The sequence below is a fragment of the Ammospiza nelsoni genome, chromosome 1, assembly GCF_027579445.1.
Source record: "Ammospiza nelsoni isolate bAmmNel1 chromosome 1, bAmmNel1.pri, whole genome shotgun sequence".
Lineage (NCBI taxonomy): Eukaryota > Metazoa > Chordata > Aves > Passeriformes > Passerellidae > Ammospiza > Ammospiza nelsoni.
This window is the reverse complement of record NC_080633.1, coordinates 25,629,317-25,648,709: the sequence shown is the minus strand read 5'-3', so window position 1 is coordinate 25,648,709 and position 19,393 is coordinate 25,629,317. Positions and strand designations below refer to the sequence as shown.

General features: G+C 41.5%; 1 protein-coding gene across 9 annotated transcripts in view; it reads right to left on the bottom strand.

The window, feature by feature from the left end:
* Positions 1 to 4,563: 4,563 nt before the first annotated feature.
* The window catches only part of DYNC1I1 (dynein cytoplasmic 1 intermediate chain 1), a 186,548-nt gene continuing 171,718 nt past the window's right edge, over positions 4,564 to 19,393 (bottom strand). For all 9 annotated transcript variants that reach the window (XM_059482963.1, XM_059482994.1, XM_059482986.1 and 6 more), the window contains one exon: positions 4,564 to 5,524. In XM_059482963.1, coding sequence (XP_059338946.1) covers positions 5,414 to 5,524 — 111 coding nt within the window. In that variant the 3' untranslated portion in view covers positions 4,564 to 5,413. The remainder of the gene's footprint in view (positions 5,525 to 19,393) is intronic.

Genomic DNA, 19,393 nt, shown 5'->3' with positions numbered 1-19,393 from the left:
GGAATTGCCAGATTGCCTTGCAAACAAACAAAATGCCCTGAGGACAATGTTTGTCCTCTCTTGGTTTCTGGGTGAGTTATGCAAATGCATAAAAAGTAACCTCACTTGCTTCCTGCACTCCAGCTAACTCCCTGTGACAGCGCTTCTAGAAAAAAGAAATGGCCAAATACTGGTGATGTTAGCTGTCAGACTGAGTGGGGAAGGAGTGTCCCTGAAGCAGGTACCCCGTGTTTGTGTTTCTCAGTCCAGCAGAAGCCAGGAGATGCTCTTCTGCCTGGTCCCTGGGGAATGGGTTGGGTTTAAGCTGACTTAATATTGACACTTTGCAGGGATGCTTTTGTAAGCAGACATACCACAGGCTTCAAAAATAAATTGGGCAGGTTTTTCTAAACCTGCTAAAAATACAAAACCTGACAAGCGGCTCTGCATCATCTTAGGAGGGGACAGCCTGCTTGGAATGACCTTGGCTTAGCCTCTGGGTGTGCATACATGTCACACTGCCTGCTGCTGAGATCCTCTCCAGTGGCACAAGGACAATCAGGAATCCTCCAGCTTTGCTGTTTAAACACTGCTGTGAAACTCAGACTGTTTTTGTTTAAATATTTGCTGGTTTTTGCATAAGCTAGAAGGCAATTTCCGGAGATCGTGATAATTTGTGAATTATTTAATGGTTGAGAATATACAAATTTCAAGATGTTTGTATTTGAAATGTCTCCAGAGACCTTCAAATACATCAAATAACACAGAAGCAGCCTGAGATGAAGTGGTTTCTTTAATGCCACGTGCCATGTGGTGATTTTGCTTTCTGCATGGTGGGCAGCAGATAACTCAGGCTGTGAGACTGGGCAGCCTCGCCCAGTGCTGAACCTGGGGATGTCATCAAAGTGTCTGCTGCCCTTCAGAGAGATGACATTTCGAGTGTAGTAATAATTTTAACTTCTCCTTGCCCTGTTCCTCATCACACCAGGAAGCAGTACTATTGCTTGCAAGATTCATTCTAGCTGCTGTAGGTTACATTGCCTGGCCTTCCTCACACCCCAGGCTGTGCAGACACTGTGTACCAGACATGGTGGTGTTACTTCAGAACTTTCTTTGCTTATGACTTTGAAGGAGAACCGGTCCTGTAAGCTTGCCAAGGACAGGTGGCTGCTCTATAGCACCCTTGGGCACTGAGTCCTGCCTTAGGAGAGTGTCCTTTGTCACTGGCCAATGGAGACCATCCCATTCCATGTGGGATGCTGTTTTGCTCTGTGAGGGGTTTCCAGTCTTCTGCTGTGCATACTTTTTATCTACATTTGCTAAAACTCTTTGGAGCTTTTCCCACCTGTCTTGTGTAAAAGAACCTATTCCTAATTGTTTCTTGTGTCCATAGCCCTAGAGATGCAGGCTGTCATTTGTAGTGTAAGATGATGATATTCCAGGGCGTGGTAGGGGCTCTGATGTTTTCAGAAGTAGCAAATGTTTGGGGCATTGGTTTTGGGACTCAGGAGGAAACACCTTCCATCTTGAAAAATTACTTATGGACTATTTGCTGAGTACCCTGTGGAAAAAGCTGCAGCTCTTGAATCATTGCATCCCAGTGCCATTTGTCCTGCCTGCTTTTTCTCTTTGAAGTAATAAGCTGCAGGTAATGCTGTGGAGTCTACTCTCAGCAGCAAAGACTTGCTCTGACAGCCTTTCCATGGAGATATTTGTGGTGTTCCCAGACTTCAGAGGTAGCCTGTTTCACTTCCACCTTTCAAAGATCCACTTGGTCCAAATGCTGTTATTTACACAATGGACCTGATATTCCAGCCCCATGCTGAGCTTTGTGTGTCCTGGTCAAATTCCAGGTCGGCCAGTGCTGTGCACATGTTCTTTCAGTGTACCCTGGCTATTGCCTTCTTTCTCTGTTACACGGGGTGTCTTGACCAAAGTACATGTCATAAAGGTGAAGAGTCCTGCTTCACCTTTCAGCTAATGCCCCCAGCTCCCACCCCCAGTGCCACCTCTAATATATCCCCATGTCCTTTCACAGCTTTTTTCAGAACAAACCCCACATCCCTGACCACATTCCTGTGCCTCTTGCCTGTGCTGGCATAGCTCTGATCCTTTACACTCAAGTCAAGGGGGTCTCTGGACTTTCCTTCAACCAGTATAGGAGAGTTGTCCCTTCCACATGTACCTCACAGTCCTGTCCTCCATGCTAAACCTCAATTTAGCCTCTTCTTGCCACTTGCCTACTTCTGCTGTACTTGGGGTTTTTTTTTCTCACCTCTGTGGTTCAGATGTGCTCTCCAGCTCAGTCTGAGCACACAGTTAGTCCTTCACAGAAAGCTCACTTGCAATGGTCCTAAAAAAGCCAGGCTGTCTTCTGACCCATTCCATACCCAGAGCAGTCATGGCAGCATCCTGGCAGTGCTAGAGCATAGGACATTATGTTCTTTATGTTCTTCCTTCTATTCTCTGGATGTTTGTAGGCAAAAGAGACAGGAGAAAATTATTTCTTTTTTGGTGAAATTAAAGGATAAGTTTGTATTTATTTCCCTACTGGGCAGATTCTGAGTAACATTTTGTCATATGGGCTGTTTTAGAAAGCCAGTGAAATGCAGCTATTTGTTTAGCAGCAGGAAAATCAAACAAACAAGAACTGTGGGAGATTCCTGGAAGGGCAGCAACAAGGGCAGGTCAGAAACTTCACTGCAGGATAATCATGAGCAGCAGAAGGGAAGTAAATGCTTCTTGTTCTTGGGTGCTTTTCCATCTGCTTCAGCTGCGTGAAATGGTTCTTTCACGTTATTGCTCTGAATCTACAAACCTGGTGATTTCTGTGGAAAATCAGATCTTTCCCTTGTTCCCTCTGTGTACTGTTGAACCCCACACACCACAGAAAAAAAAAGGAAAGAAAAACTTCAAAAATGGACTTTGGTCATACTGATTTGCACACAGCAGCAATTGTTGAAGGTCCTACGAGGCTGCTCTTAAAACCTTTTCAGAAGCTATTAATGCTATAAAGGAGGGAGAACTTGGACATGAACATGCAGAGCCCCCCTTAGGTTCCAAAAGCTGAACGGTAATATGGAAAAAGTAGCAGCAAATTTGCCACCTGTTCCCACTGCACTGATTATGATGAGTGGGAGACAACATCGGCTGCATGTCCTTCCTGGAACACCAGAGGCACTCTCAGGTGATGCCCTCACACTTTGCAATGTGCAGCTACTCCACAGGGTGGAAGGGTGGTGGGCTCCCACCTGTGCCTCCCACGAGGGCAGTACTTTGCTGTGTATCCATCCACCTGTGCACGTTCCTGGTCTGGTGACCCACTGAGAACCAAGAGTGCCTCCCCCTCTTCCACTCTGCACCACATCTGCCTCATCCATGTACACAGACAACACTTATGGTTTCTGAAAAGAAAACAGGGCAAAACTGGGGAAAAAAACCCAGAGATGATATCTAAACTGCTCCTCTACAGTCATTTCACCTGGCTGTTTGTTAGCATTCACCTTTAAGCTACAGAATTGCTGCAAGTGCTACACTGGTTCTTCAGGACAATTCCCAAAGCACCCAGGGGAGCAGCAGGAACAAAAAGTTCTCTAACACATGGCTCCAACCTCAGGGTCCCACCCGAAAATGACTGATAAATCTCTGCTGTGTACTAGGCCTTCTGGGAGAAGATGGTCCCCACAGCCCAGTGGCAGGACACTTCCATGGGCTCTGGGAGATAGTTGCAGGTTCCACCATGAAGATGAAAGTAGCCCATGCACTCTCACAGGGAGGTGCCTCTAACCATCAAGAAGACAAGGGAAATGCAGCTTTTCCAAAGGATTCATTTTGTCAGCCTACTCTGGCTTTAGCAGTGCAGACTTCCCAGTGCTTGGGCCATAGCCCCAAACATGATCAGATGTGTTCATTCCTCAACATGACTGCCCAAAGATGAGATGTGGCAACAAGATGAGAAACCTAACGTACAAGATCTTTCTTGTCAAACTTGCAGGGTTTCTTGCTAAAACGGTTTACCTCCATGCCCCTAAATGTGAACCACTGCTAAACCCAGATGTCAGAGCTGTCCTCTGGCTCAGCAGAGTGTTTTGATATGGATGTGTCAAACATCCTCACCACCAACATCCATCTGGGCCACAGCACTCAATGGAGACCAGACTGCACTCCATTTCTTTGCTCAAGCCACAAGAGATTGTCATAAAGGAGCTTGTTCCTCTGTCCCCTGTCCCAGCCTGTCTCTCAAGACAGTCTAAGGAGGCCTTATCTCTCCTGCTCCTTTTCTTTCAGCACATATGGCAGCATGCTGCTGCTCTGCGTGTGATGTGTGTGCAGGTAAGCATGGAGGGAAAATACAGATTAGCCCAGAAGCTGACATGCAAAGCTTAGTGCTTGCCCATGGAAAATTAGTATCAGGGTCTGATCCACGCAGGTCCATTACTGGGCAGTTCCAATAGTGAAGGGATTATCTATCTATTTACAGAGGAGCTACATGAGTTTTCTGTGCATCAGGGCAGTCACATTTACCTAGTGCCTCACCAGTGACTGGTAATGAACATGCTGGCAAAGAAAGATCAACCACACTGCAACAGAACAGGCCCAATACATTTTATTGGCAATACTGGTGTCATACTTGGGAACCACAACCCTCTGTCAGACTATTAGTGTTAACTTGCATGACAAGTATCAGTGACCAACTGTATCTGAAATATAGTTAAAGTGCCTAGAAATAATAGGCATCTTAAAAAAAAAAGGAAAGGGAACTCATTCCATCCACTCAAGCCAACCTGTATAGATCTTACATCTTAAGCACAACTGATGTACTGTAATTGTTACGTGGACTTTAATGTAACCTCTACAGCAGCACACAGACAATGCAGTTCTCTCATTATGCACATGCTTTAGGATCGTTTATTTTAATGCTTTCAAATAAATATGTTCCATGCAGCACACCGCAATAAATAAGGAGCAGCAACTTTCATATAGTACATCCATTCATAATGTAAGTCACCATGTGATACACCACATCTAAAGTCTTTGGCCCAGTCCCATACAGTGAAGCACACCACATCTGCACATAATCATATCTGGCTTCATATGGATTTAATAGGACTATGCCAGAAGGGCAATGTGAGCACAAGTTTAACCAGGGGTTCCTAGCTATTAAATACAGCTACTAAGTAGTTAAAAGGCAACAACTAAACCCATAAAGGGTTGATTTGTCTTTTCTTTCTTACTTTTCAGACAGAAATATAAAGTATGAAAATGCTCTGGATATTTTCAGCCTTGTGTAAAGCAGTGTGATTAACATGGAATGCTTTGAGCAATACTGGCATGTACACTGGCATCAAAAGCCACAGCAGGACTGATGTGACACCGAGCACTGGCGCACCCGTGGGGGGAAGCTGCAGCTCTGGCGGGCGCTGCTCCTCTCCCTCTATGCCGAGAGCTCCACCGCCCCCTCCTCCTCGCTGTCGGCTCGGTTGGCGCGGATCTCCACCAAGGTCCGGGCAAAGCGCGTCCACTCATCGTTGTGTGGCACGGCCAGCTGCAGGACAAACCAGCGAGAATGAATTCAGAACATGGCCAGCTGCAGGACAAACCAGCGAGAATGAATTCAGACATGGCCAGCTGCAGGACAAACCAGCGAGAGTGAATTCAGACACTGGCACTGCAGGACAAACCAGTGAGAATTAATTCAGACACTGGCATTGCAGGACAAACCAGTGAGAATGAATTCAGACGTGGCCAGCTGCAGGACAAACCAGCGAGAATGAATTCAGACACTGGCACTGTGGGATTGGTTCTCGCCCTGGCCCAAAACTGAGGCACCTCCTTTGAGGAGAGCTCCTACTGCAATCAGCAGGGCTGTGCACAGTGAAGCAACACGGCATGAGCCTCACCAACCCGCTGGGGGATGGCAACTGTGGCCAGGTTCACATGGCACACCTGGCAGTTTCCTATTCAATGAGCCTTTAGTCAGTGGCAGAGCAGATAAAAGGCTTTATCTGCTTGATGTTGTAGTCTTGCTGCAAAATCTACCCTTTGATTAAAATGTTTCAGATTTTCCCAACTAGAGTAAGACATTGATCTCTACATGTACACACACGTATGTTTCACTTTACACACACAAGCTGGCCATTGGCAGTCAGCAAGCCTGTGCCCAAGTGTAATTGTTTGCAGGACCCAGGTCAGTGTGCACAAGGTAACAGAGCTTTTAAAACACTCTGTTGAAACTATTTTGCTGAAGTTCATTAAAGATCTAAGTAGTAAAATAAATATATTGTGTTATTTTAGTTACCCTCCTCTATGTTAAGGAATTCACAGTTACAGGAAATGCATTACAATGGAAATGTTATACCAACTGGATACTGCATTACTTGTCCGATTTTTTTATATCATCATGCAAGATCCATTTCCATTTAATACCATTGATGTTTCTAATGAAGAGCTCTTGAGCATTAGGCTTCAAGAGGGACATATAAACTAAATAGCTGGACTTCCAGACAAAATGCTTTAGTGCTATGGCAAAATAATACTGCAGTCATTTCCAGCTGGATCCAATACTGCAATTTCTGGAAGATAATGCAAGCTGGGATTGAGATAATTAAAAAGCAAAAAAAACCAAAACGAAACACCAAAACAAAACAAGCACTTTTCTCAACTTTGTTTTCATTAAGCCAAATTCCAGAAAAGAGCAACAAGCATCCACATGATCCTTGCAAGTTTTTACTGCCCTCCTGAAGCGCTGTGATCACGTCCTGCATATAACACAAAAGAAAAACTGTTTCAAGACATTACACACTGCTTGGTACTGAAGAAGTCAACTGTTTTGGAAACTATAATAAACTGCTGTCCACCTTAGCAAATGGATGCCTTTGGACTGAAGAATGGGTATAACCATAGCTAATCCAGTCTGTACTACCCAGTATTCAATCTGAACCGATTTAAATATTTTAATACACCACAAGGAGTGCCAAGCAGATGGTCAGCTAACCGTGTCCACGTGGCACTAGTAGATCATAGGCATATCACAGGCATATCATGAGGCATATGGTACTGGAAAACAGTCAAATTATTCTCTTCTCATTCCATCTTGACTGGATACACAGAATTGGAGACTAAGAAAAGGACATGACCGACTGGGGAAACGTCCAAGACCACCTGTGTGTGGAAGCTCCACATACACTGCTGCAAGTGTTAATTGTAAGGACAAGAATTTGCAATACAAGATCTAAACATCTCCATATCTCACTGCTCATTATCAGTTTTTTTTTTTTTTCAATTAGTTTTTCTCTGACTTTGCCTCTACATCCAGTCTTTTGTGGAAAACACTGTGTTTTTTAATGCTTCCCATGTATTATACAAGTATTATACATGTGTATCAGTGACTGAGTTACATTATGAAGGGCTGGTGTGCAAGTTTGGGGTTTGAAACACCAAATACAGTACAGTTAGCATTAGCTCAGGCTACAGACTGAGAAATGCAACCTGTGAAAAACCCATGCCAGCCCAGTTAATATAGGTATTGTTGCAGTCTCTGGGTTTTCCATTCTTTGTCTTCTACTTCTGGCATTTTCTCCTTTACTTCTCCCAGGAATGGAGACCAGAGTTACAAGAGTAAATCATTTTAGACAGCTGCCTCTCACGCTCACATACACAGATGTGGATCAGGGATGGCCTATATTTGAAAGACCACTCTGTTCTTTCAAAATCCTTCAGCAGAAGGAACTGTGGCACCAGAAGAGAGGTCAGTGCACCAGCTCACCAGTACCTGTGGCACATGTTTGGCCACAGCCACACACCAAGACTGGCTTCTGTGTAGTAGGAAAGGGCAGTGAAGAGATTCTGCTATCAGAGATGGAACCAAAACCAGCTGTGCAACCATCTCCCTGTTGTTACTACATCTCCTAAAAGATTTCAATTCTTCTGATGTGTACAGCACTTCCATTTGTCAAACTCATGAATGAAATGACTCTTACTGATTTCAAGTAGAAAAATCTTTTAAGTGGAGCAATATCCTAGGCAAAGGACTTTCTGAATTTAATAAAGCATCACTGCTCCTTGTCTTCTAGTCTTTAACAGCATTACAATGTATTAAGTAGCTGAAAAAGAAAATATGTCTTTCTAAAGAAAAAAATTAAATATATTTATGTCATTGAGATTATTTAATTGCCTTTACTCCACACATGGCCACAGACAAATAAAATCAAAGTCCAGGCTATTATAACAACTTGGTATCTCAAACTTGAAGAATCTCCCCAGGATGTGTGCATTACATGTGTTATTTTTAGCTGACAGTATTAGCAATGTCTGGGCCATTTCTAGTGACTCAGTTCACAAAGCAATTAATGACCAAAGTCAATACCTTTAGCATAGAGGAAAAAATATTCAATGCTCACATGCCACCTAATTCCTTACAACTTCATCTTATTTTACCTTATTCAATCTCATGCACTGCATCATGCTTTCAACAAGGGGCCAATCCTGCTAATAGACTGTCAGTAAAATAAACCTCTCTAATATAAATTCTTCAGGGATGCAGAGGGAAACCTTGGCAATAATAAAGTCAAAGGAAAAATTGTCTTTTATCCTCCAAGCCCATTCTTTCTGAAAAGGCCCCAATACTAAACCACAATAGTTATACAGGAAAAGACCACAAATAAAACCAAAAGTATCCACAAACTCCAATTCAAATTCTTCTCTAGGTTAATGCTCCCCTTCCAGTCATTTTCCATTCAAGCTCCTTCATCTGGGCACATTATCACCCACAAGTGCTGGAGACCTGAGTCTATCTGTGGGATCTCCCTCTCAGCTTTTCTGCACAAGTTTTTCCTGCAAATACCAGGGCAGAGGTAGAAGAAATGAGGAGTTACTCCATGGAGGAAGGGCAGAGGTTTAGAGCTATCTGGGTGTTCCTCAATCATGTGATAATTCTTCTGTCCACTTCCAGTTACTACAAAGCAGCATGTGTTAACTTTCATATCATGATGTTGATGCAGGGTAGAAATGTTCACCAAAGAATAATAATATAATAATTTATTTGGGCCAGAATATTTGAATGAACTGATGCTAAGGTATGGAGCAGAACAAGAACATAAAAGCTATTAAGTGTTTTCCTCTGATCCCTTTACAGTGAAAGGCAAATGCTACCCACACCTAATTAATTGACTGAATTACTCACATTGCTTCAGCTGTAACATCATGGTACGTTTAGGCTGCATCAGAGAGTAATTCTAATGGGGAAGACCAGTATTATCTTGTCAGGATCTTCCTGACAAGCACCTGTCCTTGCCTTACTGATGTATCACCATTCTACATGATTTATCCAGTACACAACCAAACTGTGTCTCTCAGAGCTCTTGAACCTTCTGAAGCTTCTGTTTCTTGGGAGATGACTCTAGCCAAGCATTTCACTTACCTGTCAGCTTTCCTGCCCAAAAACATCCCCCGCTCCCAGCTAGGACTGGACTGACCAAGAAGATGCTTTATGTGCATTGGTAGCGATGCAACAGAGTGCCCCATCCCTGAGGCTCACCAGGGAGCACAGGCAGCACCAGGCATGTGAACTTCACCAAAACCAGCCTCCTCCACCTCCTCCTGAAGCCAGAGATCTCCTCTGTGTGCAGATCCTCCAATCCATACAGCAGAGATTTAACAAACACAAGCTGTATTTCTGTGTTTTCCTAGAAACTGTGAAATTAGCAGCTTCACTGAACACTACTACTCTGAAACCTGTGACAGAACTCAGGAAGAGGAGATGTTCTGACCAGACATCTCTCAATGCTGTCAGAGCTCTGAGACAATCCCAGCAAGCAAGAAAGGATCAAAAAAATAGTGCATAAAAGTACAAATCAACATAAATTTCATTTTCAGATAAATTAACACCTTCTAGAACATTTGCTCTTTAAAGTTAGGGAAAAGGAAAGAAAAGGAAAAGGAAAAGGAAAAGGAGAAAAGGAAAGAAGCAGAGGAGAGAAGAAAAGGACAGATTTTGAGACAAAACTCCCAAATCTTTGAATGTGGCTTTTAAAGGAATCTATCCAGATGGTTGAAACAAGATATTGCAAGGTATTTCAAGAGTTTTGTATATTTCCCTCCTATCCATCTTTTTTATGGCTGAGAGTGTTTCAGCTGAATTTGTCCAAATCCCTGTATAGCTTCAGTTTCCCCAAAAAAAACACTTTCCAGCCAATGAATTATTCATTGAGGATATTTCACTTTATTTCTGGCTCCTTGCCTTTCCTGAAGCCTCTAAATCTTTGGGATGGGAGTGGACAAACTCTTCCTGTCTTCATCCCTCTAAGCTCTTGTCCATCACAGCTCTCCTTTGAGGGCAGTGGACGCTGCTGAGAAGGAATCAAAATGCAATTTCAGCAGCAGCAGTAGCCACCTCCACTTCAGAGGAACCAGTGTCCCAGAAGCTCAAAGGGAGCACAGCTGTCAATGTTGAACCTGCTCCATTTCCTTTTAATGACTGTACCTCATGGGCGTATTTCCCTGTCACTGAGACACTAGCTCATAACCTGCAGCTCTGATCACTGGTGAAATTATTGTGTGATCCTAGTCACCACTTAAGCAGTCACTCTTTTTTTTGGCATCACCTAGAGCTCAGAAGCCTCAAGGCAAAAGCAGCCATGGGAAGAACCTCCTCAGCATTGTCAGTGACCGCGAGGTTGCTGTGAAGGGGCAAAGTTCTCCAACCAGCACGGCCTGTAACGCCTCTGACCCACACATCCCATGGACACAGGTGTAGGTGGAGAACCGGACAAGGAGCAGCCAAGCCAGGGCTCACAAGATGTGCCAGAGCCTGTGGTGGCAGCGGCCCCGCCGCCCCGTGCCACACGCTGTTTCCAATTACACGCGTGCAGACGAGCCGGCATGGTGGTCCCAGATACACTCCAAGGGTGACGGGAGTTCCCCGTTCAAAAATCTGTGACCTATTCCAACACATCAAGGAAGCACAATGCTTTCTTATTTTTGTGTTAAGAACAAGCTTGTTCTGATCTAAATTGATGGCTTTCTTCTAGCTAATCACTGTGCTCCAAAAGGTCAGACATGTTCTGATTAACACGCATCTTTTGTTGGTTACATTCGGGCTTGTTGTTGTTTGGAGGCAAAGGGTGATCTTATTTTAGACAATACTGTTTACTTGTCTCTGCTTCCACAGAGCTGTATATGCCATAAAATCTCATATCTAGCAGGGAAAATAAAAACGATATAAAAATTGATGTTCCAAAATAGCCTGAAGCTATTACAATTTTTTAGAAGTGCAAGTTAAACACTCTTTGAAGAGATAGCTAATTAAAACTTAAAAAATACTCAGATTAATCTGAGTTTGTGGCAAGTCTGGTGAACTAGTGACTAAAATCTCAGGCTTCACACTAAGTTATTTGTGTATGTGGCTTATCACCATTTTAATATTCCTTCAATTATCACCATTTTAATATTCCTTCAATACAATTTAACAGCATCATCAAATAAACACAGCTTCAGGCAAATGTAGTTTTAGCTGTATTTTCTCTGAGCAAAATTTTCATCAACCTATACTGTCCGTATCTCTAAGTGCTGAAAAGAAATCTGCTGCAAATACTTCGAGCAATGGATTAACATCTGAATGAAGTTCTGACATTGTAGGTAAAAATGTGTTTCATGATGATAAACTATGTCTACTTGAACTTGATGATTTCTAAAAAGTAGAACAATCACTTGCAGAATGAGGATCGCAATGCAAACAACAATGAACAATTATAGTTCCCCTTTCAGAACTGATCCTATCCTTTGGAGTTCAACAGATGTTTTGTCACTATTGTTGAGGTGAAAACAGATATGAAAATGTAAATATTAAATATCTTAATACACACATAGAGCAGGCAGGAATGCACCTATTCTGGCCCTGGTCTTCCCCCCCAGAATCAGTTACAGGCTGCCTTTGATATTTTTCTCAACCTATATGAATATTTTATTTCCTGAAAAAGCCTATATTTTTTCAGGCAACACCCTATGCCACACACATGGATGGAAACAAAGTGGGAGGTAATATGCAGTGAAATGGCCACCAAAGTAACTAAGAGCACCCTCTCCACATAACTAAAGTACCACTGTATTTAACTCTTGGGAGAGCTGAGCATCACTGCTAACAATGGATGAAACCACTGGCAGGAACTCAAACCCCACATACTGCATGCAGATGATTTTAATAAGATACAGTGTTTAGACCACAAAGGATACACTCAAGAGTAGCTCTATATATATTTGTTTACTTAATTGAAGGGGTGGAATACCATAGGCAACCTAAATACTGCATTTATTCTATGCACAGCAGTCAGTCTAGTGTCACAGACACAATATACACCACTCTTCTATGAAGTTAATTACTTAGCCCTCAGCTAGATTAATGTCTGTTGTGATTTATTTCTTTACAATTCACCAGCAGGGTCTGATTTAACTAGTGCTGCCTTAGTAAAAAAAAAGACAAACTATTAGCTTATATCAAAACCCCCCAACTTAAACAAAAACAGAATCAATTTTCAGCAAACTCTGACTTTTTTCTTCTAAGAAGAACAGTAACTTCTGAATTGTTACACAATTGATACTAAATTATGTTTTGAATACCAAGATAACAACAGTGTTATTTTAATAATTTATATATAATGTGCAAAGATATGCTGTACAAAGGGCCTACATAGGAACTGAACATTTGAATGCTCATTAATTCTTTTCCAAACTTAGTACTCTTTGTCTGCATCAGTCATCTTGATGCCAGTCTAACAGGAGCACAAAACAAAACAAGGCCTGTAAATTATACATACATGACACATAAATGCATGTTAACAGAACATTAAGACTGCAGACTGTAACACTTCAAAGATAGGAAATGTCAGAGTTAAGACTAACTCCCTCAATGTAAGCATGTTATTAATTTTGTGTTATGGTACTGTCTTTAATCTTTAAAAAAAAAAAAAAAAAAAGAGAAGTAAGAAACAACAAAACCTGTGCTAGAAGCAAACACCAATTATGGAAAACTTCAGTCTGAAGAATTACAACTTGATAGGGCATACAGAAAAGAAAACAAGGAAGTGGGAAGTATCTTTAATTGTAGACAATGCTACAGTTCCACCTCCAAAACCAGAGTTGGCTTAGGCTCTTCTGAGTTAACCAGGAATGATGTCCAAGCTATCAAACAGATTTTGCCTCCCTCAACTAACGTATCAAAATGCTGCACTTGGTGTCAACTACAAAGGATAAAATTCAGTAATCATCAGTCATCCTGAAAGAATGGACTTCAAACTGAAATTTCAAAAACTTTTATTTCCTTAAATCACCTCTTATTTTTAAAATACTGTGGCTGACTACAAGTTTATAGCTTGTTCTTGAGCCTACTGCTTTCACCAGTCATATTGGGAGGAGCCTCTCTTACGCATCTCCCTCAAGGGATACTTTCAGTGGCAGAGAGTATTGGCCTGTAAGACCTTAGAAACAAAAGAGGGAATCAGCACAAAGAGCAGAAAGAGCATCTGCCATGCTTGAGGAAAGCTCACAATTCTGCTTCAACAGAGGTGGTGCCCTAAGCAACAAAGTTCTTGCAGTTCCTGTCATTCCGTTTCTTCTGTAATGCCACCAATTTACAGGTGGATTGACAAAAACAGTGAGGCATGCTGCCTGCCCTCACCTCCCATGGGGATCTCAGCCCTGCTCCAATTGTCATTTCTTAAAGTCAGTGAAAAGTCCTGGAATTTTTTAAATGTGTTTCAGGACATTTAACATTTGGACCTAAGGCATCAGGATTCCTCCTCTACCAAATTCTGCTATCAGTTGTCATCATTGCACAAGAAAGCCTAGAAACACTAAATGAACTGAACTAGAAGGTAAGGAGCCCTCGACCTGTTCTTTCCAATACCTACTTTTTTTTTTTTTTTACTGACAACTACATTGATTGGGAGAATGGGTTCTTCATTCTCACTTGAAACACCAAAGCTTCAGCTTGTGGGGTGGCTGCACTGGCAAAGGTGCCTCCCTGGAAAATCAGCTACATGAAGGACTGTTGCCTGAGGGAAGACATAAATCATACTCAGCTCAGCTTGCTTCCCCTCCAGACCAAGCTGGCCATGTCCATGCCATGATTCACACCAGGAAACCTGTCAGAACAGGAACTGTAAAGGACTTCTGCCACAGCTGGCAAATGGACTCTCACCACAGCAGCTTATAAACTGTTCAAAGATTTTAGGCAGCAGGAGACTTGATGCCTTCTCTGAGATTTTGTACGCATCCTGTTATCTGCAAGAGCTCATCCATCATGAAATAGCAGTGAGTTTTAATTTGTTGTTTCTTTTTTTTTTTTCCATTTCAGACACAGAATCTTCCATCACTTCAGGCACTGCAGTATAGATTTCACATTTAAATTACACACAGAACATTGAATTTTAGCTGCAAAATAGGATGTATTAAGGCCCAGAGTTATCCTCAGTTGATATTTTAACTGTTACTTTCCAAGTCACGAATTAAGTATTTTTTATATGTTCAAAATACAGACCATTCTGCAACCCATAAAGATTGAAAACATAGTTAAGGATTCTCAAAATGAAAACTGCTACTGGATGTGACAGGTTGAAACCACAGAAGCCCCCTGAAAAAAAAATTAATTATACAAAACATCTCTTGTCTCAGAAGTGTTCTAACACCACAATAACAAGTCATGGATTTCTATGACATTTGCAAATTGCTGCACACAAATTGAGCTTAAACTAAATTTCATACTTGGCAATTCTCCTCTTCCATACTCTCTGTTACTTAAAGCTATGGACATTTTTCAGTACCATTTCTTTTTACATCAGAAAGGGGGTAAAAAAATTCAGAGAAAATGCCACCCAATAGACTAACTAGATATTTAAAATACATACTCTGTGACACAGCTAACATGCACTGACTACAGCTGTGGTCCCCCACAATACAGGGTTAGGATAGAGGCAGACCAGCTAAAGTTGTCTCAGCTACAGCTACCACAGAAAGCCTGGACCCAGATTCTCTTTCTCACTAAGCCTCTTGACAAGTTTTCAGGAGAAGCAGTAACTGAGGAACAAGAAGTGAAGCCTGAGTGGTGTCCATGTGCACAGATGGGTATGTCCCATCTGGGCTTCCCTTTGCTCTTTTTCTCTTGCCCTTTGCAGCACTTCCCAGCTCAGCAGGAAAACACCAGCAGGAAGACTGTCACACAGAGCTCTCCCTTCTCCCGCTCCTGCAGGCTGCACTGTGCAGAAAGGGAATGATCTCTTACAGATTCTCTTCTGCTGCTCTCATCACTTTGTTATCTGAGTGCCTTCCAATAGTGTATTAAGCTACATGATTAACTCCTGTCACATGTGGTTTGTTCTCTCTGATCCTCTCTGCAGGGGGAGGATCTGGGCCTTTGCAAAGGAAAAGGAAACATAAGTCAGCTTTAAAAGTAGTGTGCAAATGAATAAAAAGGACTAGGGCCAGAGTTTTGTTGGTTGGTTGACTAGGTTTCTTAAGGTTTTTATTTCATATGATGAGAAGCTGAATAATTCTTCTAAAAGATATTTGTATCATTGGAAACTCCTGTCTTTTTACCCCATGAAATTCACTGGGGAGCTACTAAGCTGTCTCTGGAGAACTGCTGAAATATTTCATCCTAAGCAAGAGGAAGCTAAGAATAAAGAACCAAATGAATTTTTAAGATGACCATTTAAAACCCCCACCCTTTCTGCCTGTTTTCACTAATACCTATTTAATTCCCCTGCCTAATCAACAAACGAGAAAAAGAGATACTTTCATAAAAAATCTGACATTTCCTCCTTTAATTCTAACAAGTAACATTCAGACAGTAAAATGGTAGTAGAATTTCATGTCCATTTATCCAGAGAGAGAAACAGAAGAAACTGTTGTTGTCAGGATCAACCAAACATCTGGGCACGGGCAGGAGAGTGACCCTGTCCAGCAGGTGTGACCCAGGTCTGCATCACACACAAGCACACCACAAAATCCTGGGGACAGGCTCCACTGTGAGAGGATGTTTGTCCCACTGTCTCCACCTGCTCTGGGACTTCAGCCTTCTGATAGTTAAAAATATTCTTCTAATTTTTGACCCAAATGAATACATGGCCAGCTTGCAGCCACGTGTGCTGGTGGCAGCATGTCCCCAGCTCCACTGGTCTCCTCCTCTGGGCTCCAGGCACTCTGCAAGGACATGGAACATCTATATTGCCACCAGGCTCATGCTTCCCTGGCTTAGTCACACCAAGCTCTTCTGTCCCTTTCTACAAGCTGCTCTCCTCACCCCATAACCCACATCCATATCCCTCTCTGACACATTTCAAGAGTTCTTTTTTAAAATAAAATACTTTTTAAAACATAAGAATAAGGGATTTTGCACTCCAATGCAAAGTAGAATATGACCTGGAAGAGATAAATGGGAAAAAAAAAGGGGAAAAATAGATAATAGAAGGTGGATGAGAGGCTGCTTCTTTTATAACCAAAAGTGCAAAGAGCATTTGCACAGTTTTGATCTTTTAAACAACACCAGTTTTATGAAGCTGCTTTGTAAGTCTGAAACCCATGATGAGGGAGCCTGAGAAGGGCAGAGAGCCAGTGATGCCACATGATACGCAAGAGGTGGCAGAGAAAGGGAAGCACAAGGGCCCAGGCTGGCACTGGAGATAAAGATCTCCAATCCTCAGTAACCAGCCCTAGGTAACTCAGATTAATTAGATCACGGCTCAGTTTTCCCTCTTGAAAAGTACCTCCCTAATAAAGATTGTTATTAGGAACATAAGCCTCCATTCCAGCTCCTTTAAGTACCCAAACAGACTGAAATAACAAGGCAACTCATATCCCTTTCCATTTCTTATCAGACTAATACAACTTCACTGACAAGCAAACAGCCATCAATAGGTGTGTATAGGGAAATCTATACTCAGGGGTATAAACTTATGCATTTCTATGTATGGATGTAGCTAAGCCTCATTTTAAACTGTAGAAGTATATAAACACTTGGTTTTAACTTACCAACATAACATTGTTTTTCTACAGAGGAATAAACCAGTGCTTACATAAAGACCTCAAAGCACTCACAGTAACCTAAAGTAATGAATATTGTAATGAGAAACACAAGTATTTAGGGTGATAATGACTGGACTTTGCTCTACTTAGATCAGCTCACCCCCTATGGAGGCTACCAAAGCTTAAAGATTTTATCACCCTAGTAATCAGCAATGGGTAATGGCCTTCATAAAACACAGTAATTAAATTGACTGATTTCAAACTAGTGCATTTTTTTCATTAGGGAGTTCTTATTTAACCTACTTCAAAAATCCCTTTGTGAATACAGACTATATCAGTCAAAATTGAAATGATGAGGGACGAGGAGCTTGTTCTGCTCAATATTTCAGACATTATTCAAGTAAAAAGCTGAAGTTCTGGGTATTTTTTTTTTTTGCCATCCCTAAATGCTTCCAGTTTTAAAATCTTTCAACTTATAAAACTGGGGGGAAAGAGGAAGCAAATCAAAACCATAGTTCTTTACATTTTCCAACAATTCTTAAGAGATTCTGCTTTGTTAAAACATGTTTTTAGAATTCTCTGAGGCCAGGGTTCCAACCTCCCTAACAGAAATATCAACGGTGAAATTTAATTATCCTGTATGCCTGGATTCTGCATGTTGTCATAATGACTCTGTCTTACTTAATCTTTGAATGTTTTTGAATAAAACTTGGTTGTAAGCACAACCCCTTATTATTGCTCAAATTTGCCTTCATGATATGTGTGTGAGCCATTTATCTGTGTTCCACGAATACTTGTAACTCAACACAGATTTTAAAATAAAATGTTTTATGGTGAGTCTCAACTCTGCTTTTGTGGCAAAAACATTTCCCAACTCAATATATGCTCTACAGAAGCTTCATGATGGCAAAAGCAAACCTACTGGAAAATCTACATGAATAACTACGTGACACAAAATCTAGCTTTGTATTTCTCTCTCTGGGCTACAGCAGCCTTTAAGTGCTGAAAGAGATGCTGGATATGTCTTTTCTGTATGAAATCTACAGTGAAACACAAGACAGAAATCTACAGTGAAACACAAGACAGAAGTACAAAGTACAAATGGTTCCCCACTCTAGCCAGAAAAAAAAGTGACTCAATAGTCATACCAAAATGTGAGAGCTGGTCACAAATATACTTTTGTTTCTGTCTAGAACCCTAAAAATCTCAGAGCAGCTGTTAAAGGCTGCTGGAATCAAAGAAAATTATTTTATAGGCACCAGTGGGATATCCTTACTATACCACTTCATCCATGTACTTCAGGGCAGTTACCAGCTCCTCCCTCACTGGTCATGTACTTGAAAATGAGATATGGGATTAACACCTATGATGGAGCAAATGGGGAAATACACAAACAACCTAAAAGAGCAGTCCTAAAAAGGCTTAAGGCAGTATTAACTCTGAAACCTAACAAAGTCACATAAACATCCACAGGATTCTGATGTCACTTCAAGGAAACAAAGACGGAGATAACAACCGTACAAAGAATCCCAGGAAACTGCTTTGTTGGCAGAGCCAGTCTTCCTGGATGGTTTTGAGAAAGACATTTTCTTACTTCTCTCCAGTCCACCAGTCACACTAGATGCCTGTTAAAAGCATGACTAGAACTAACTGTCTGAAAGACTGCCAAACAGATGCAATAGCTTGTCCTGTAACCACTTTAGCAAAATAATGTGCTGCATTATGCTCCTTGTGATTGCAGTTTCAAATTCTGTGATCCTATGCTGCAAACTTGTTTTATATTTGATTAGAATGAAATAATAAGTCATTGACTCACAGTTTCTATCTACATACTCAGAGTGCAAGCAGAATATGACCTGGAATAGATAAATGGGGAAAAAAAAAGAAATAATAGAAGGTGGATGAGAAGCTGCTTCTTTTACAAGCAAAGGGACAAAGAGCATTTGCAATAAGCACGGTAAGCAACAAACATGGTTGTTAGAGAATATTTATGACAGCAGGCACTGTGTAACATCACTGAAGCTTGCACAATGGGAGCAAGCTTTCTAGAAATCAGATCTGCAAAACAGACATGCAGTTAGGTCTAACTATCAATCACCTGAACATGTGAATAAATCTATAGGCAGTGGTCCATGTTCTGTTAAAATCAGCTTCTACCATACAGAAAACTTGCTGCCCAGTAAAGAAGCCATAAGGCCAAAGGAGCTAAAACATATTATACAAGCTATCATAATAATAATATCACAACTACTCTGCCAGCAGAAGTTTGAAATGTTAGATCTTACAGAGATTAGTGTATATACAATGATTGGTTATGTGTACCAGTTTAAGATCCCATCACACTGAAACAATTGGATTTTTGAGTGTTTGGGTTTTTATTTCATTTCATAATTCACATTCT